We start from the raw sequence: 16,220 nt of genomic DNA, 5'->3' as shown, positions 1-16,220 counted from the left end.
ATAGTTAATGGCTTTCTAACATGTCTACTAGTCTGTTCATATGGCACCAAAGTGCATATTGGTTCTCTAAATATAACAGCAAACCAGGGCTGGAAAACCTTTTATTTTATTTTTCTCAGTTTCTCTTTGAATGTTCCTTGCCCTTACTGAGAAAACCACAACATTCCACCCACACCTTTAAATAGAAAATGTCAAAGCTGACGTGATGGTTTTGGTAAGATTATCAGCACACAGACAGGCAGGTCCAGACAATAAATATGATCGCACATTCACTCACAACAGACATGTAATGTGCACACTCACATGCATGTGCATACACACATACACACATCTATTTCCCGTAAAGAGTGCTCAGACCAATACGCATCTCCTCTTTTGTGACAAAATAAAAATCACCCACCCCCACACATGTACAGGTCTTGAACTTGAAAACAAAACCAGTCATGAGTTTTGTACCAATGAGAAAATTGGTATGGTATTGAGGGAGAGAACAAATTAAAGGGAGGGAGAGAGAGACAGTTAGATAGCTGTGAAGCAGGGGAACTCCCTCATAGGTGTTTTAGCACAGCAAAAGCTCCCTCGGTCGTTATTTCAATTCCAGCAGAAAAGTTACAGCCTGACAACTCATAAAAGGAGATGACCAGACGGACTGAAGGACATCAAAACAAATACAGTCCAAGGTAAGATCAATCATCAATCAATACAATTTTATTTGTATAGCTCATATTCACAAATCACAATTTGTCTCATAGGGCTTTAACATGGTGTGACATCCTTTCCCTCAACAAGAGGAAGGAAAAACTACTAAAAACCCTTTTAACAGGGTAAAAATACATAGAACCCTCAGAGAGAAACACATGTGAGGGATCTCTCTCCCAGGACGGAGAGAAGTGCAATAGATGTTGATAGAGTCACATTTAGTCTTTCTTCATAGTTTGCCGTTTTTAGTGCATGTCATGTTTTTATTGTTGACAAAACATCTGCTGCAGGATTACTGCTTTCTGTAAAGCAGAGAGGATTAAGAGCATACGATACATACTTTAACTTGTTCTCATACCTAACTTGTCATATTAAAACATAACTCCTTAGCTTTAATCAACATCACATACATGAATGCAATGCGCTTATAAGAAAAGTATGACATACACCTGAGAAAGAATTCAAGCAGCCCCCAGCTTCTGAAGGTTACATAAGAATGGCGTAGTTTTGTCTGGAGACTGCGCATGCTTACTGAAGACTCAAAAGGCGTTAATCGATTCCAGGCTTGTTTGTGAAACACAAAATAGCACTGTCATGATATGAAGATTTGCCCAGGATCGGTCGAAGGAGGGGCTAAACTGGGAGCGGCTCCTACCATTTACTTGTTCAAGTGCCAAGAGAATGGTACTTAGTGTTGCCAATTTGGCGACTTTGCCGCTAAATCTGGCGACTTTCTAAATCCTCTAGAGACAAATCAAGCGACTTTTTCTGGTGTTATTGGAGACTTTCTGGTGAGTGAGCCGTGAGCCCCTCCGCCGCCCAAGAGCACCCGCAGGCAGTCAGTCTCCCAGCGGCCTTGCGCAGCAGTCCCAGCTGCAGGCAGAGCAGAGAGGAGACTCATGCCCCGCGTCCTCCAGACTAAAGATGAATCGCGCATGCGCAAAGCCGCCGCTGATCCTGGACGTAGAGCTAGCAATTCCACCCCGATTACCAGCCTTTTCATTCAATTTGATATTCTAACATTTAACAATACAGGACAAAATTGATTAATATATGTGGGTCTAGGCACAGCATTAAAGTCATGAAGTTATTTTGAGAAGTGATGGCCTATTTCAATGGCAAGATAAAAAAAAAAGATACAGCCGAAGAATTAAAATTTTTTGTATTTTATTGAGAACTTATTATATATATTACCGAGATAATTACATCAAATAAAAAAAATTCAAATGAATGCAATTCGCCTTCGTAAAAGAAAGCTAATTTATGACTTTAACGGCAACATCTTCAACCTTTTTGTTCTCTGCTACATTTAGGTCACCATGCCAGCGGGAAAAAATAAACGGAGCAACTTCATTCTGTTGATAATGGCTTTGTCAGGCATGTTGGAGGTCTGCAGAGTCCATGGCTGTTGGACTGGCTCTGGTTCAGAGTGTGAAAACGCTCCTCCTGTCCCAGGCTACAACCTGGCAGGAGAGGGCTTCGATGTGGTGAAGATGAGTCGAACGGGCACGTATGCCATCAACGTCACAGCTTACCTGGATGACAACCACACCTGCACACTGTGTCCCAACCGGTTCCAAAACGGACAGGTAGAGTCAAACTACCAGACTGCTCAGGCCTCTCAGAGCACCTCCTGCTCTGTTGTATTCCACTTGTATTCCACTACACCTGCATCCCCATGTACATCCGGTCATTTTTAATCCTCCTCAGATTCAGAGGCTTCCAGCGGCGGTGCTGGACTGGCGTCCCTTCAGCCGCTGCAGTAAGCAGCTTTCTAGTGGCCTGCACCACTCGGTGGACTCCCTGCTGCGCAGCTCCAACTCCCTGGTTAGCAACAACTGGAACGTGGATTTGGGCCTCGACAACTTTGGCACATCAGTGGTGGGAGGAAGCAAATCCGAACTGGCAAAGTTTGCTGTTCAACAGCACAGCGAGGGCATGACCACTTTTGCCACCCATGAACTCAGTTGCACCTTCTACAGGTAAAGAGAAACTAATGGTACACAAAAGAAAAACAATATATCGGCATGGTTACTATGGTTTAAGGCCGCACAGTGAATTTGAATGTTTATTGTGTTTGTTACAAAAAGGTCAAGATTATTTTCTAATTGCCTCATGGCACTCCGCATGTCCTTTGTTTCTTCAGCTACAGGCTGGCTGATCATCCCCAGCTGAGTACAGAATTTACTAAGAATCTGAACCAACTCCCACTGAGTTTAAACACAAGCCAGGACAGAGCCGAGTACAGACGTCTGATAGACACCTATGGAACACACTATTTACACCAGGTCAGAGAAACACACACACTTTTCTCTCTGCGCCTTTTAATAAATGCATCTTTTCACAGTGATTTACTGAGATAATGACACAGAGGTGGATGACAATAGTTACTGAAAAGCCAAAATTAAATATTTTTGTTTTCCTAGGTCAAACTTGGCGGAAAGGTGAAGCGAATCACTGCCTTCAGGACCTTTCCGGCCACACTGAATGGTTACTCAGAGTCCGAGATCAATGAATGCCTGAAGACCGAATTCCAAATGGCTCTAGGTCTCCTCCCTGCTACAGCATCCTTGTCCAACACATGTGACAACATCCTGAAGGGCAATATGAGTGTGAGCATGGGCTCCTACCAATTATTCATAACCCACAAGACCGAGGTAATCGGGGGGGATGGGGGAATCCTCAACCAGCAAGACCCATCTGAAGCATACCGCAGCTGGATGAACAGCCTCCACGACAAACCTGATTTGGTTTCCTACGCCATCCTCCCTCTGCACCGTTTGGTGGGGGACTCGCAGATCAGTGCCAATCTGAAAAGCATTGTCACTGACTACATTAAAGAGAACCAGCTGCATCCTGCTTCCAAGAGCCGCCCGACTCGTACTGGCAGAGGAACCCTCAAACTGTGGAATCTTAGAGCTTATCGCCTGGATTCGGACCCCTTCTCAGCAACCGACGCCTACGTGAAAATCTACTACCACAAGTATTACCAGAAATCTAAAATGATAGTTGACAACAATAACCCATGGTGGTACAAAACATTTGATTTTGGTTATGTTGAACTGTCTCACAAGCTGAGGTTGGAAATCTGGGACGAGGATGTGTACTATGATGACCACATTGTGACATGTTCGAATTATGTTGAGAGGGGAACTTACGATATGATCTGTGAGTTCAGTCAAATTCCCGGATCTCTCGAATTCACCTACTCCGTCACATGAGATGCTCACTTGAGATCCATTAGGTGTGGAAGCTACTCCCCCATTTGCTTAGTAGGTTGTTAGGTGACAATGTTTCAACATAGATTTAGATATATAGATGATGTTTAAGTGTAATATATTTGGCATTTTATAATTACATTTGAACTATAAACATAAAAATGTCATATTATAATCTTGTAGTAAACATTAATTAAACCAGAAACCAGTTGTCTTCTATGTAAACAATGTCTTGTAATGTTTCTGCATTTATCAACCAAAGTCAATGTCCTTCTACATCCTTCATACATAACCAAATAAAGAAATGTCGATTCAAGACACGGCTACATACTTTGGCTGTTACCTGTAATTGTATTTTGCTGCACTGACACGCTCAAACATTTATTTTTATCAACTTAGAATAAGCGAGAATTGGTCCTGTTTCATGGGTTCTTAGAACAGAAAAACCTAACATTGGCTTTAGAGAAGGCCTTTCACATTGAAAGGCAACCATATAGGTTATATTACATGCTTGGGAGAGGAGGAGGTATTCAGTTGGTTGCAATGTGCAACTTCACCACTAGGTGCTAATACATCCCATAAACGTTTATAAGGACTGAGAACATGATGGCTTCAGAAAGTGAGGCAAAGTGTCTCCATGTCCCCCTGGTGGCTGGCAACAGCCAATCTCCTCAAGATTTTGTTCTGTCATTGTAGGTAGTTCATATCACATTGATGTATTTTTTAATTGTACACTTTGATATTAGTTTGGTTGTAATTAGTCTTTTCCATAAAAACAGGGAGAAACCTCATAATTGACAGCTGAGACTGACTCGTGATTGGTCGAGTGTGTGTCAGAAGTAAAAGGATTTGTTAAATCCTTTACAATGCATCTGTACTTCTTTCATTATAATTCATCAAGGCACCTACTGGTCCTCCTGCCGAATCCCCATACACATAACCACACACATATTTATTCCAATATTTATTATTAAGTTTAAACAGGTATCTAGAAATCATACAAACAAATATGGCGACGCCTGCGAGCTAGTTCTGGCAGGCAACTCGAGCGGCACTGCGCCAATCAGGTGTCATACATCATGTGACATACATCCTATGACATACCTCAATCTCCACAACCATCTTAATACACACCCACCTTATCAGGTGGTCTATTTAACCAGAGAGACATTTCCCATCAACCCCTCTTGCTCTTACTGCTGCTGCAGTATTGCTACCTGTTGCTTCAGCGTCTCAGCCGTTGACCAAGTGACCGTTGTTCCTCCGTGGGTCGTTGTCTCTCTCAATCCGAGTAATTCCTCCTCTGAAGAAGTTCGCTTTATTTCCGAAATTTCGGCTCGGTCCTTCAAGATTCACTACGTGTGAATCTGACGTCAAGCGTCTGCGCCACGACTCCCGCGGGCCTCTCAGCGCGCACCACATCCTGGAGGAGCTGCGCACCCGAAGCGTTTAATTCATCGGATCTGAGCCACGAGTTAGTTTCAACTACTTCTTGACTGAAGGCGGCTCCGCGAGGCCGAACAAACGCTGGTGGCAGCGTCACTGACGGCAGCTTCGCTGACGGATTCTTCCCGGGACATCTCTGCTCTACCAACTTCTCCCTCACCGCGGGATGTTGTCCCTCGGAGGCAGAGGAAGCGCGCCTGGATCCGCTGGGGCTTTCATCCTGTCTCCTCTGCTGAATGAAGTCTGCACTGAACGTTATGAATGAAACAATTCAGGCTGGAATCACACGCCATCTTCCCGGCACGTGATGTAAACAAAATTACGGGACCGGCTCGTGTTATAGTACTTCCTGGTACGTCACTCCAGCAGGATTATGGGAGTTGTAGTCCAATCTCCAGCCATGGGTCTGAAGCTTCTGTCTCCTGACAACAGTACCTTTCCCAAAGGAATCAAAGGCTAGCAGGTAATATGTTTTGTTATTCCGGAAACTTTCAATTATATAATATATATGTGGGTGGAGTGGTCTTCCTCCAACCAAGGGTTGGGGTTCAATCTTGTGCAGGGTGCTGGGCCCTCAGGTGGGCCCTCATAGATGTTGAATGCAATAATTATAAATAACTTGTATATATGACTTTCTTATGACTTCTGGCATGCGATGATTTCGCAACGGACGTGCCATGTGCTATATTTATCGCATTGCACATGCCCGAGTTTCAGGGATAGGAAGGGAGCGAGATGGCTCACTCCTCAGCTACTTCCATCAGCACCTCCGGTAAAACAAAGTTTATTACAGCTGCGCGAATAACACGCGCATGAGGTAACTAACGAATGAACGAATATTAAATTCGCGGGCAACTATTTTGTCTTCGGATTGTCAACTACAATCTGGTCCACTTTGAGGAAGTGCACCAGAAAATTCTGGACATCCTTCATTGGATGTGAGAGAGTGGTGGTTTACTGTTGTGTCAAGACACCACAACACTTCTGTGCGCAGCGTTGTCGTAAGGCCTGCATGATTATGGCCAAAATCATAATTACGATTATTTAGATCAATATTAATATCATGATTATTCATACATTTTAGGAACAATATATTTTTATAGCATTTTCATGTTTAAAGGCACAAGAACACTGCTTCACTTCCATGTTGTGCTACATTCCAGCTAATGTACACATCTTTCATTAGGTCCTGGGCAATCGACTCTCCTGTCGGTTCTTATGGGAAAAAATGACGTCTGTAAGCATTGACTCTTCATTGCAAATTACAATCAATGCAGTGAATTGTCAGGGACATGTACGGCTCCATTGTTGTGCTTGATCATTGCTCACAGTATTTATTGGACACATGTCTTTGGCCAAATGAAATGCGATCGCATCAGTTATTCCAGTGTGTCTTCGGGAAGGGGATGGATACGCTGTCGCACCATGCATGGTCGTTTATGGTTTTCTCTGTTGACGTTGGACATTGACGGAGATTCAGGGAGGTAATGTTAGTTTTGGCCTTGATGCACTTGTTGTACTATGGTTTGTGGGTCATTTTTTCAGGTGGTTAAACAAGGTAGTTGTATTGCTATGCGGCGCAAACACAACTCTAAACTCACTCTGGCATGATTTGTTCTTGGTTATCATCACTTGCCCTAAATTCCAAAACTACCATACAACGGTTGATGATCCTTTTCGAAGGACTAGCTCCTCGCCTTCTGCTCCTGATAATTGATTTACCTTTCACACGACACCGTGATTGGCTACTCTCTGTCTCTACTCTCTAAGAAATACCGGAACTGACTGCAGACAAAACGTTGTTCTGGCTACCGCTGCAGGGTGCGTGCATGACAACTCCCATTTTGTTCTCCCTCTGGTGGTTAGCGAATGTTAGTCGAGAAAGCGCTTGATTTGATATGTAGCAAAGCACGCATTTTAAATGTCAATATCGCTGACGATCATGCAATTCGATTAATTGTGCAGCCCTAGTTGTTGTGGCTCCCTTTGTCACTCTGAGGTCCGTAAATAGATAGATAGATAGATAGATAGATAGATAGATTACTTCATCCCCGAAGGGAAATTAAGTCGTCATAGCAGCCGGTACATTTGATTACAATAAAATAAATACAATAGAATAAAATATTGAGGTAGAAAGAATAAAAACAGAAACACAAGATAAATAGGTAGATAAGGTGCAGTGGCAGATGATGGTAATAGTACTGATGATATGATGGTAATGTTATTGTTAGATAGTATATAAAAAATTGTATAGTATATATATTTATATATGATAGTAATTATACCAATATAATAGCAGTATATAGTAATAATAGCAGTAACAGTATATATAATAATAGTCAAATATAATAATAATAACAGGTACACATGTATAAATATGTGTATATAGACTTATATATACAAAGAATATACAAAGAGTATGATATAATGTATAGTACGGGTATAAATATAAGTATTTGGCGATGCAATATATAATGTACTATGAGTGTAAGAATATGTAGACCGAGTGTGCAAAAGACAATATTATTGTATAAAATGATGAATTGAGACAGGTATATTTAGTTTAGTTCAGTGATGGTGGCTCTGACAGAGGTAGATGCGTTGTACAGTCTTATTGCGGTTGGGAGGAACGACCTGTATCGTTCCTTAGAGCAGCGGGGTTGAATGAGTCTATGGCTGAAGCTGCTCCTTAGCCTGTCCAGTGTTTTGTGGAGGGGTGAGACGGATTGTACATGATTGCCAGCATTTCAGGTGGTTTGCTGGACTTAGAGTGTTAAATTCTGGGGTATAGGTTGCCATGTGCCAAGTTCACAATATATTCTCCTACAGCCAGGGCAGTTGGGGGGAACCTCACCAGGCAGTATATATTCTCCCGCGACAATGTGCCTACAGCGAATGACCACACCACGGGGGTGCATGGTGCGCATCACAGTTTCACAGGTAGCATATTCTCCTGCAGGCATGCGCCATGGAGAATGGCCCCACCGCGGCGGTGAATGGCGCACATAATCAGTTTCACAAGGTAGCATATTCTCCTGCAGGCATGCGCCTATGGAGAATAGCTACACCGCAGTGGCATGGCACACATAACAGGCTCACTAGGTAGCATATTCTCCAGCAGGCATGCGCCTATGGAGAATAGCCACACCGCAGTGGCGTGGAACACATAACAGGCTCACTAGGTAGCATATTCTCCAGCAGGCATGCGCCTATGGAGAATAGCCACACCGCAGTGGCGTGGAACACATAACAGGCTCACTAGGTAGCATATTCTCCAGCAGGCATGCGCCTATGGAGAATAGCCACACCGCAGTGGCGTGGAACACATAACAGGCTCACTAGGTAGCATATTCTCCAGCAGGCATGCGCCTATGGAGAATAGCCACACCGCAGTGGCGTGGAACACATAACAGGCTCACTAGGTAGCATATTCTCCAGCAGGCATGCGCTTATGGAGAATAGCCACACCGCAGTGGCGTGGAACACATAACAGGCTCACTAGGTAGCATATTCTCCAGCAGGCATGCGCCTATGGAGAATAGCCACACCGCAGTGGCGTGGAACACATAACAGGCTCACTAGGTAGCATATTCTCCAGCAGGCATGCGCCTATGGAGAATAGCCACACCGCAGTGGCGTGGAACACATAACAGGCTCACTAGGTAGCATATTCTCCTGCAGGCAGGCACCTATGGAGAATAGCCACACCGCAGTGGCGTGGAACACATAACAGGCTCACTAGTTAGCATATTCTCCTGCAGGCATGCGCCTATGGAGAATAGCCACACCGCAGTGGCATGGAACACATAACAGGCTCACTAGGTAGCATATTCTCAAGCAGGCATGCGCTTATGGAGAAATGCACACATAACAGATACCGATTTATTCGTCAAGCTCCGAATTTGTGCAGTGTTGGGCGGTTACAGTATTAGCTCATCACTCCCATCATTCCTGTGTTAGCATATGGGGAGTGATTAAGTTGGAGCCTAGACACCAAACACAAACATGTTCTATTGTGAATAATAAATATCTTAATAAATAAGATAAATAATCAAACGTGAGTAGTCTGACTGAAATGGAGCGAAGCCAGCGAGCTAGTTCTGGCAGGCAAATCGAGCTGCGCTGCTTCAGTCATGTGCCATACATCAGGTGACATAAATCATGTGACATATCAGGTGACATACTTCACCTGCCACAACCAGCCACAGCACTCATCCACTGCATTAGGCGGTCTATTTAAGCAGAGGGAAATCCCATCTGTCCAACCATACCCGAGCGTCTTGACCCCATGGTATTCATCCAATTCCTACAGAGCAGTGAATAGATCAAGAACCAATAACCTTATCATGTGTCAATGCTGCTACAATAGAAAATCTATGAATCCTCAATGATGACAGGTAAGACTGTCATTTACCTTGGCTTTATATTTCCTTATTACTGAATTGTTGTCAAGGTGAGTCAGAGTATACGATAACGGAAGCAGTCTAATAGGAAATCTGACAAGGACGCTCATTTAATCCTCTACATGACCTTATCCTTTCTAGTCTTAGAAGAACACATGTTTACAACAAGTCTGATAGATCTTGTCGAGACTTCTGAATTATCATTGCTAAGAATAAATACTGCTTTCTGTTCTTTCTTCTCTATGATCAAACGCTTGCATCCCTCTTCAACCCATCTGACGACACCCTTGCCTACCAACAATGGTTGAAAATGCATGACGAGATCTCCTCAAAGCTTCGCCATCCCTGCCAGAGCTGAGGCCTAACACCTGGATGCTGTTCCCGCACTCCTTAAGATGTGGCACCGCTATGACTGCAACACTCCATCATCAATGCTACTCATGCTATGTTGGACACCACAAGAAGGAATATTGACTCTCAAACATCATCTGCAGCCTTGGTGTTTTAATATGTAATCTCCGCTGCACAAATCCTTTGTTGCATGTCAGATCTCGGGATCCATTACGTCTCCGCGTCCGGGTATAGTCACAGGCATGTTTTGGCGCGCCTTCATACCCTCAAATGGTGACGATACAATGCAAACGATGCCAAGGGATTCATTGCACCCTTGCCGTGGCATACATCTGTTCCTGTCCATCCTGGGAGAGGGATCCCTCACATGTGGCTCTCTCTGAGGTTTCTACATTTTCCCCTGTTTATGGGGGTTTTTTGGTAGTTTTTCCTTACTCTTGTCGAGGGTTAAGGACAGGATGTCGCATTTGTTAAGCCCGATGAAACGAATCATGTTTTGAATATTGGCGATACAAACAAAACATGTGAGTGAATAATTTCTATGTGCTTTGCAGACTGATTCTTTTATTGCATTTCAGGTGGTATGCTGGGCTTAAAGGTGAAATTCCGATGCATATGTTGCCATGTGCCAAGTTCACTATATTCCCGTATATGGAACCTCACCAGGTAGTATATTCCCCCGCAGACAATTTGGCTACATCGAATGACCACACCACGGCGGTGAATGGCTCACATAACAGGTTCACTAGTTAGCATATTCTCCTGCAGGCTAATGCCCCTACGGTGAATGGCGCACACATAGCAGATACCGATCCATACGTCAGGCTCCGACTATGTGCAGTGTTGGGGGGTTACAAGTATTTGCTCATCACTCCCATCATTACTGTGTAATCATATGGGGGAGTGATTAAGTTGGAGCCTAGACGCCAAACACTAAATCTGTTGTAATAAATATATTACATGATCAAACGTGAGTTGTCTGACAGAAATATGGCGACGCCTGCGAGCTAGTTCTGGCAGGCAACTCGAGCGGCGCTGCGCCAATCAGGTGTCATACATCATGTGACATACATCATGTGACATACCTCAATCTCCACAACCATCTTAATACACACCCACCTTATCAGGTGGTCTATTTAACCAGAGAGACATTTCCCATCAACCCCTCTTGCTCGCACTGCTGCTGCAGTATTGCTACCTGTTGCTTCAGTCCCTCCACCACCCCAGCATCCACCTGTAGGCCCAGCATCCACCTGTAGGCTCCAACGGGGGTTACAAGTATTTGCTCATCACTCCCATCATTACTGTGTAATCATATGGGGGAGTGATTAAGTTGGAGCCTAGACGCCAAACACTAAATCTGTTGTAATAAATATATTACATGATCAAACGTGAGTTGTCTGACAGAACTTAGTTAAAACGTTTACAGTAACACTTGTACACTTACAACACATTAGCCACTTGTACAGTACATGAATTCAGTAGCTGATTCCTCAAATCTTCTTCTTTGTTGCTTGGCTCGAAAACTCAAAGAAACTAATTCAAGCACCATACTTAACGTAAAAACATTCTCTTAATTAAAAGGAAAAGAACTGGGCTTGAAAGATGAAACTCAACACATTAAACTAACGGTGACAGAAATTAATTCTCCAGATAGTTGGCTGAAATTGCAATGCAACCACAAGTGCCAAAATAGTTTTGAATAGAATAAAAATCATTGGGATGTAAACTAGTGTGTTTTAAAATCACTGGCTTGAATGACAAGGGTGCAACACTGTCAGGGGCCATTCTTAGAGCACCACCTATTGTGAAAGAATCATTACCATAAAACAATCCTGTATATTTCATCAGGCTTCTCAGTGTCCTAACCAGCATACAGTACAGCTATCTAAATGTATATGACACAAGGCTTTGTTCACAACACTTCAGTTATGGAAACTTTGTTTCAGTCTATATATTCAGTACCAAACGGTAGATGGTGCTCTCTAATACATGTTGTTCTCATCAACATCACTCTTTCACGTTTCTACACTTTTACGTAACATGTGAAGTGCATATTAATAAAAAAAAAAGGCTAAGTTGTTGTTGTTCAGCCTTCCCTGTAAATACTGGTCTCATAGACAAAGTAAGAACATTAACTCAGAGCGGGTAAAATTTTTGTTTTTCAGTCAATCAGAATTCATTTTCAGAACCTGCAGCATATGATTCTCAGTAGTTTCTGGCCAGGATCAAAGGAATGACATCAAAGAGGGTGGTCATGCATTTGAGAAAAGGTATGCATGTCCAGGTGCTTGTGAGTCCTGACCCTGATCAGCAGCAGTCATGTCCTGCTCCAGCTTTAATTTCCTCTGTCCCAGCTGCAGTATGCAGTCCTCTATGCTGCCCTTACTGATCAGCCTAATCACCTTCACAATCCTGACACACAAGAAAGTATGTTTAGTCTCTACACTCAATTAATACATGAAGCACAGTTCTAAAGAGATCTGAGAATAGCATTTAATATTGTATGGTCTTATTCTGAGATTTGGATCACATCCAAATCTGAGAATTTAACATCAATGTTTTCTTTCAATCCAACTGCTGATAAGTAGTTAGAAGTAAAAAGAAGTAAATTCTTTGACAGGTATTACTAACAGATTACATCTTACCTGGTCTGTCCCACACGGTGACACCTGTCGTCTGCCTGCTTGTCATTGTAGGGGTTGCAGTCGATGTCATGTAGAATAACGACATTAGCTGACGTGAGGTTGATGCCCAGGCCACCAGCACGAGTTGACAACAGGAAAATAAATATTTCAGGGTCCGTGTTGAACTCATCAATCAACACAATCCTGCAGGATGAAGAAATCATTTTAGTCATTATGTGTGACACAATTTAATGTCTGCTCATAAAGTGAAATAATAGACATCTTTTCTCAATTTGACAATTCTTTTAACTTTGTTACAGCTTGGAAAATGACTATGCTTCACTTATTTACTATAATATAACTTCAGCATCTAAATCCCATTGTACAGGGGGGACATTTAGGAAAGGTTTAACCATATCAACAATTTGATAAAGCCCAACTCTAACTGACCTGTCGGCTATGGGTGTAGATCCATCCAGTCGGATGTAACGATGCTTGTGATGTTTCAGCATCACTTCCACGATGTCCAGCATCATGGTGAACTGACTGAATAGTACCACTCTGTCGCCCTGTTGGAGTAAATGATGATAAATTATCTCTTCCTCCTTCGCACACAGTCCACACACATGATTCTGTACATTAGTACATACCTTGTTTTTTAGGGTTAGGGCTAGGGAACTTCCTAGAGTCAAGCAGGAGATTGTTTTCAAGCTGGTAGGAGCTGATGGTGGAGTATTTTCTGGCACAGACGATGCAGCTCAAAGTCTGACATCACCTCCATGTCCTCCTGGATCAGAGCCGCATCTGCATCAAAGTGAGTTGGCTCCTGAGGAAGGAAACGCAGAAAAATAGATTAAACCTTTATTGAGAACTCGCATGTACAAGTTTGATGCCAGCACCAAGCGTCAAGCACATCAACCGTCAAGAGCTAAAGCAAAACGTATATTCAATTGTTCAGTTAAAATATGGGAACAGAGAAATACAGAGTGTGGAGAAAGGGATAATCAACAATTGAATGGTTGAAAAATTCAAATTATACAAACTGAAGGTCAAGTACAGAATTAATAAAAAAAGTAAAAGAACAAAGGATAGTGAAAGAGGACTGACCTTGAGCATGAGTTTGCTCATGGCTTTGAGCTTCTCTGTGGTGTAGTACTGTCTGTGGAGCAGTGGGTGGTTGGCCATCTTCCTCAACTGAGAAATTTGGAAGAAACTGAAAATTTCCTACAACGGTGTGTAGTACTCCCTTCAGAGAACAGCAAAAACGGGCTCTAACCAGAGTAGAACGAGAAGTGGGAGGCCCCGGTGCAAAACTCAGCAAGAAGACAAGTATATTAGAGTCTTTAGTTTGAGAAATAGAAGCCTCACAGGCAGGGGCGCCGAAAAGGGGGGGTAAAGGAGACGGATTCTAGGGGCCCATGATGGAGGGGGGCCCAGAGAGGCCCCTAATGATGATGAAATTATAATACAGAAAAAATAATGACACTAAGTTATTAACTAACATATAATCACACATATTTTATTTTCCATGTCCTGGTAACAATTCCTTTATTTGTTTTGGAAGCATCAACCCCTGCAGGGCCCCCCCTTCCCCCCCTCTATTTACGTAAAATGGTTCAGTCCGACTGGATCAGCTGCAGCCGGTAGCGCACCGGCGATTTGTCACAGACAGCGTGCCACAGCGGCGGAGGAGACAGCAGTATACCTCAAAAATCAGGCAGCCAAAAAAGAAAGGAAAATAAATTAAGAGAGGAGAAGGAGTTGAAGGGTCGACAATATGTCACCCAGTATTTCCAAAAAAAAGGTGGGTTTGTTGTGGTGGAAAGTTATGGATATTAACTTTGTCCCTGTCTGTGGTCTATAAGCTAGCTCACTTTTCTCACCATGTTAGCTCAAGAAAACTCTGGATTTTTACATTTTACTGCTATATTAGTTAAATAATCAATCCAGTCAAACATTTATCAAGCTGTTCTTATTCAATAATAGTTAATCTCCCCTCTGTCAAAATGATGCCTCATTCTGAACAGAGTCAAGTGCACCAGAAGCTGCAGCAGCTGTCTGTCAGCCCCCAACTCCCCCTGCCCCTGAATCAGCCCCAGTGGCCCCACATGAGGAAGGAGGTGAGCAGCTGTGTGTGTTGAAATAATAATAATAATAATAATAATAATAATAATATATAATATAATACAAAATATAATACATTTTACTACAGTCTCAAAACAATACAAATATGAAGGTAATTCATTAATTAAAATGAATTAAATAAAAGGCATTTTGAACAATTTTAATGGTTTAAAAAGCATAAACCCTTTTAAAAAATGAAATAGAAGACGTGCAGTAAGAACAGAGGAGAACATCTGTGGTGTGTGCAGCAGACTGGGGTGACTGCTCTCAGTCCAATCAGAGAAGTTTACATGTTGGTGACTATGCTATTACAAATAGTTATATTATAGGAAATCCTATATAATTAATGTATGTCATGTACACTCTACAGAGCCAGGTCCAGGACCCTCTTCTGGTTTGTCAGGGAGGGATGTGGAGGAAGTGGAGGAAGAGATGGAAGAGGGTACAGATGACATGTGAGAGTGCAGAAACACAGGCGACAGAGAGTGAGGGCGAAGAAGTTGAAAGGAATTCAGAGGAGGATGGACTGAATACAGAAAGAGCCAGAAAGACAACAGAGAGGCAGGAAGAACAACAAGCTGATGTTCAGGTCTTTGAAAGGGAAGAAGATCATTTGACTGATGAACCTGGTTTCTGGCCAGCAGCTTTAACTGATCAGGATAGGGAGAAGATAGTAAGGAAATTGGCCATGAGAGAGAAAGAAGTAGAAATGCCATGTGATTCAAAGGGGAAGCCATTCCCTGACTACCTGAATTATACAAAGGCAGCAAATAAAAGAGAAAAGGTAAACAGAGACTGGCTGACTTTTAGTCAAAGTAATAATTCACTTTATTGCATACCATGTGTGCTTTTCTCCCATGTACAGAAAAAGCCTTCCACTAGTGCACTGACCAGTCAAAATGGGTATAAAATGTGTGATGTGAAGTGGCGTCGAATGTACAATACATTGGAGAAGTGTGCATCGCCTTGCGCATATTTTGCACCCTGCCAGTTACTGTTGCTGGTGGTGAGAGAGCGTTCAGTAAACTAAAAATGATAAAAAACTATTTGAGGTCCACAATGTCTCAGGAAAGACTTTGCAGTCTTGCCATGCTGTCAATTGAGAGTCAGTTGGCTAGAAAGCTGGACTTCAAAGACCTGATAAGTGATTTTGCACATGAGAAGGCTCGGCGTTGGGCTTTTGGTGAGAAGAGTTGAGCAAGGACCAGTGATTGAAAGGTTGCAAAAGGAAGCTTGACTCAGTCGGCAACGTTATATTATATATATATTTGCCATTCTTTCATATATTAAGTTCTACTTAAATGATGAGAAATCATATATGGCCATTTTGTATTCTGATGGCGTTTTTGTTT

The 16,220-nt window shown here is 42.7% G+C and overlaps 2 protein-coding genes and 1 long non-coding RNA gene across 4 annotated transcripts; 2 read left to right on the top strand and 1 right to left on the bottom strand.

Moving 5' to 3' along the window:
- The first annotated feature begins 494 nt into the window (after positions 1-494).
- Positions 495-4,233, top strand: LOC128438777 (perforin-1). Of its 2 annotated transcripts, none has more exons than XM_053421476.1 (5): positions 495-680; positions 2,013-2,288; positions 2,410-2,681; positions 2,846-2,987; positions 3,126-4,233. In XM_053421476.1, the coding sequence occupies exons 2-5, from the start codon at positions 2,019-2,021 to the stop codon at positions 3,918-3,920; spliced, it is 1,479 nt and encodes a 492-aa protein (XP_053277451.1). In that variant the 5' UTR covers positions 495-680; positions 2,013-2,018; the 3' UTR covers positions 3,921-4,233. The 2 variants fall into 2 exon arrangements, with proteins under 2 accessions (XP_053277451.1, XP_053277452.1); XM_053421477.1 differs by lacking the exon at positions 495-680 and adding an exon at positions 1,361-1,490.
- A 1,048-nt stretch (positions 4,234-5,281) lies between these two features.
- LOC128438787 (uncharacterized) lies at positions 5,282-11,512 on the top strand. Its single transcript, XR_008338386.1, has 2 exons — positions 5,282-8,303; positions 9,106-11,512. It is a non-coding gene; the product is annotated as an uncharacterized LOC128438787 (long non-coding RNA).
- Positions 11,513-12,372: 860 nt separating this feature from the next.
- Positions 12,373-13,929, bottom strand: LOC128438486 (SWI/SNF-related matrix-associated actin-dependent regulator of chromatin subfamily A containing DEAD/H box 1B-like). Its single transcript, XM_053421069.1, has 5 exons — positions 13,852-13,929; positions 13,520-13,570; positions 13,195-13,313; positions 12,766-12,948; positions 12,373-12,532 (listed from the first exon to the last, which is right to left on the bottom strand). Exons 1-5 carry the CDS (start codon positions 13,927-13,929, stop codon positions 12,373-12,375), a joined length of 591 nt encoding a protein of 196 aa, XP_053277044.1.
- Between the last annotated feature and the right edge of the window lie 2,291 nt (positions 13,930-16,220).

Source organism: Pleuronectes platessa, chromosome 4, assembly GCF_947347685.1.
Source record: "Pleuronectes platessa chromosome 4, fPlePla1.1, whole genome shotgun sequence".
Lineage (NCBI taxonomy): Eukaryota > Metazoa > Chordata > Actinopteri > Pleuronectiformes > Pleuronectidae > Pleuronectes > Pleuronectes platessa.
The sequence above is the reverse complement of the archived record's forward strand: the minus strand, read 5'-3'. Positions and strand labels throughout refer to the sequence as shown.

Bases quoted from the DNA above. Each gene is read 5' to 3' on its own strand.
- LOC128438777 (XM_053421476.1), top strand. From the start codon at position 2,019: ATGCCAGCGGGAAAAAATAAACGGAGCAACTTCATTCTGTTGATAATG. The intron at 2,682-2,845 runs GTAAAGAGAAAC...TTGTTTCTTCAG, and splicing joins CTCAGTTGCACCTTCTACAG to CTACAGGCTGGCTGATCATC. The intron at 2,988-3,125 runs GTCAGAGAAACA...TTGTTTTCCTAG, and splicing joins GAACACACTATTTACACCAG to GTCAAACTTGGCGGAAAGGT.
- LOC128438486 (XM_053421069.1), bottom strand. From the start codon at position 13,929: ATGGCCAACCACCCACTGCTCCACAGACAGTACTACACCACAGAGAAG. The intron at 13,314-13,519 runs GTGATGTCAGAC...TTACTCCAACAG, and splicing joins TGATCCAGGAGGACATGGAG to GGCGACAGAGTGGTACTATT. The intron at 12,949-13,194 runs GTCAGTTAGAGT...TTCATCCTGCAG, and splicing joins TCTACACCCATAGCCGACAG to GATTGTGTTGATTGATGAGT.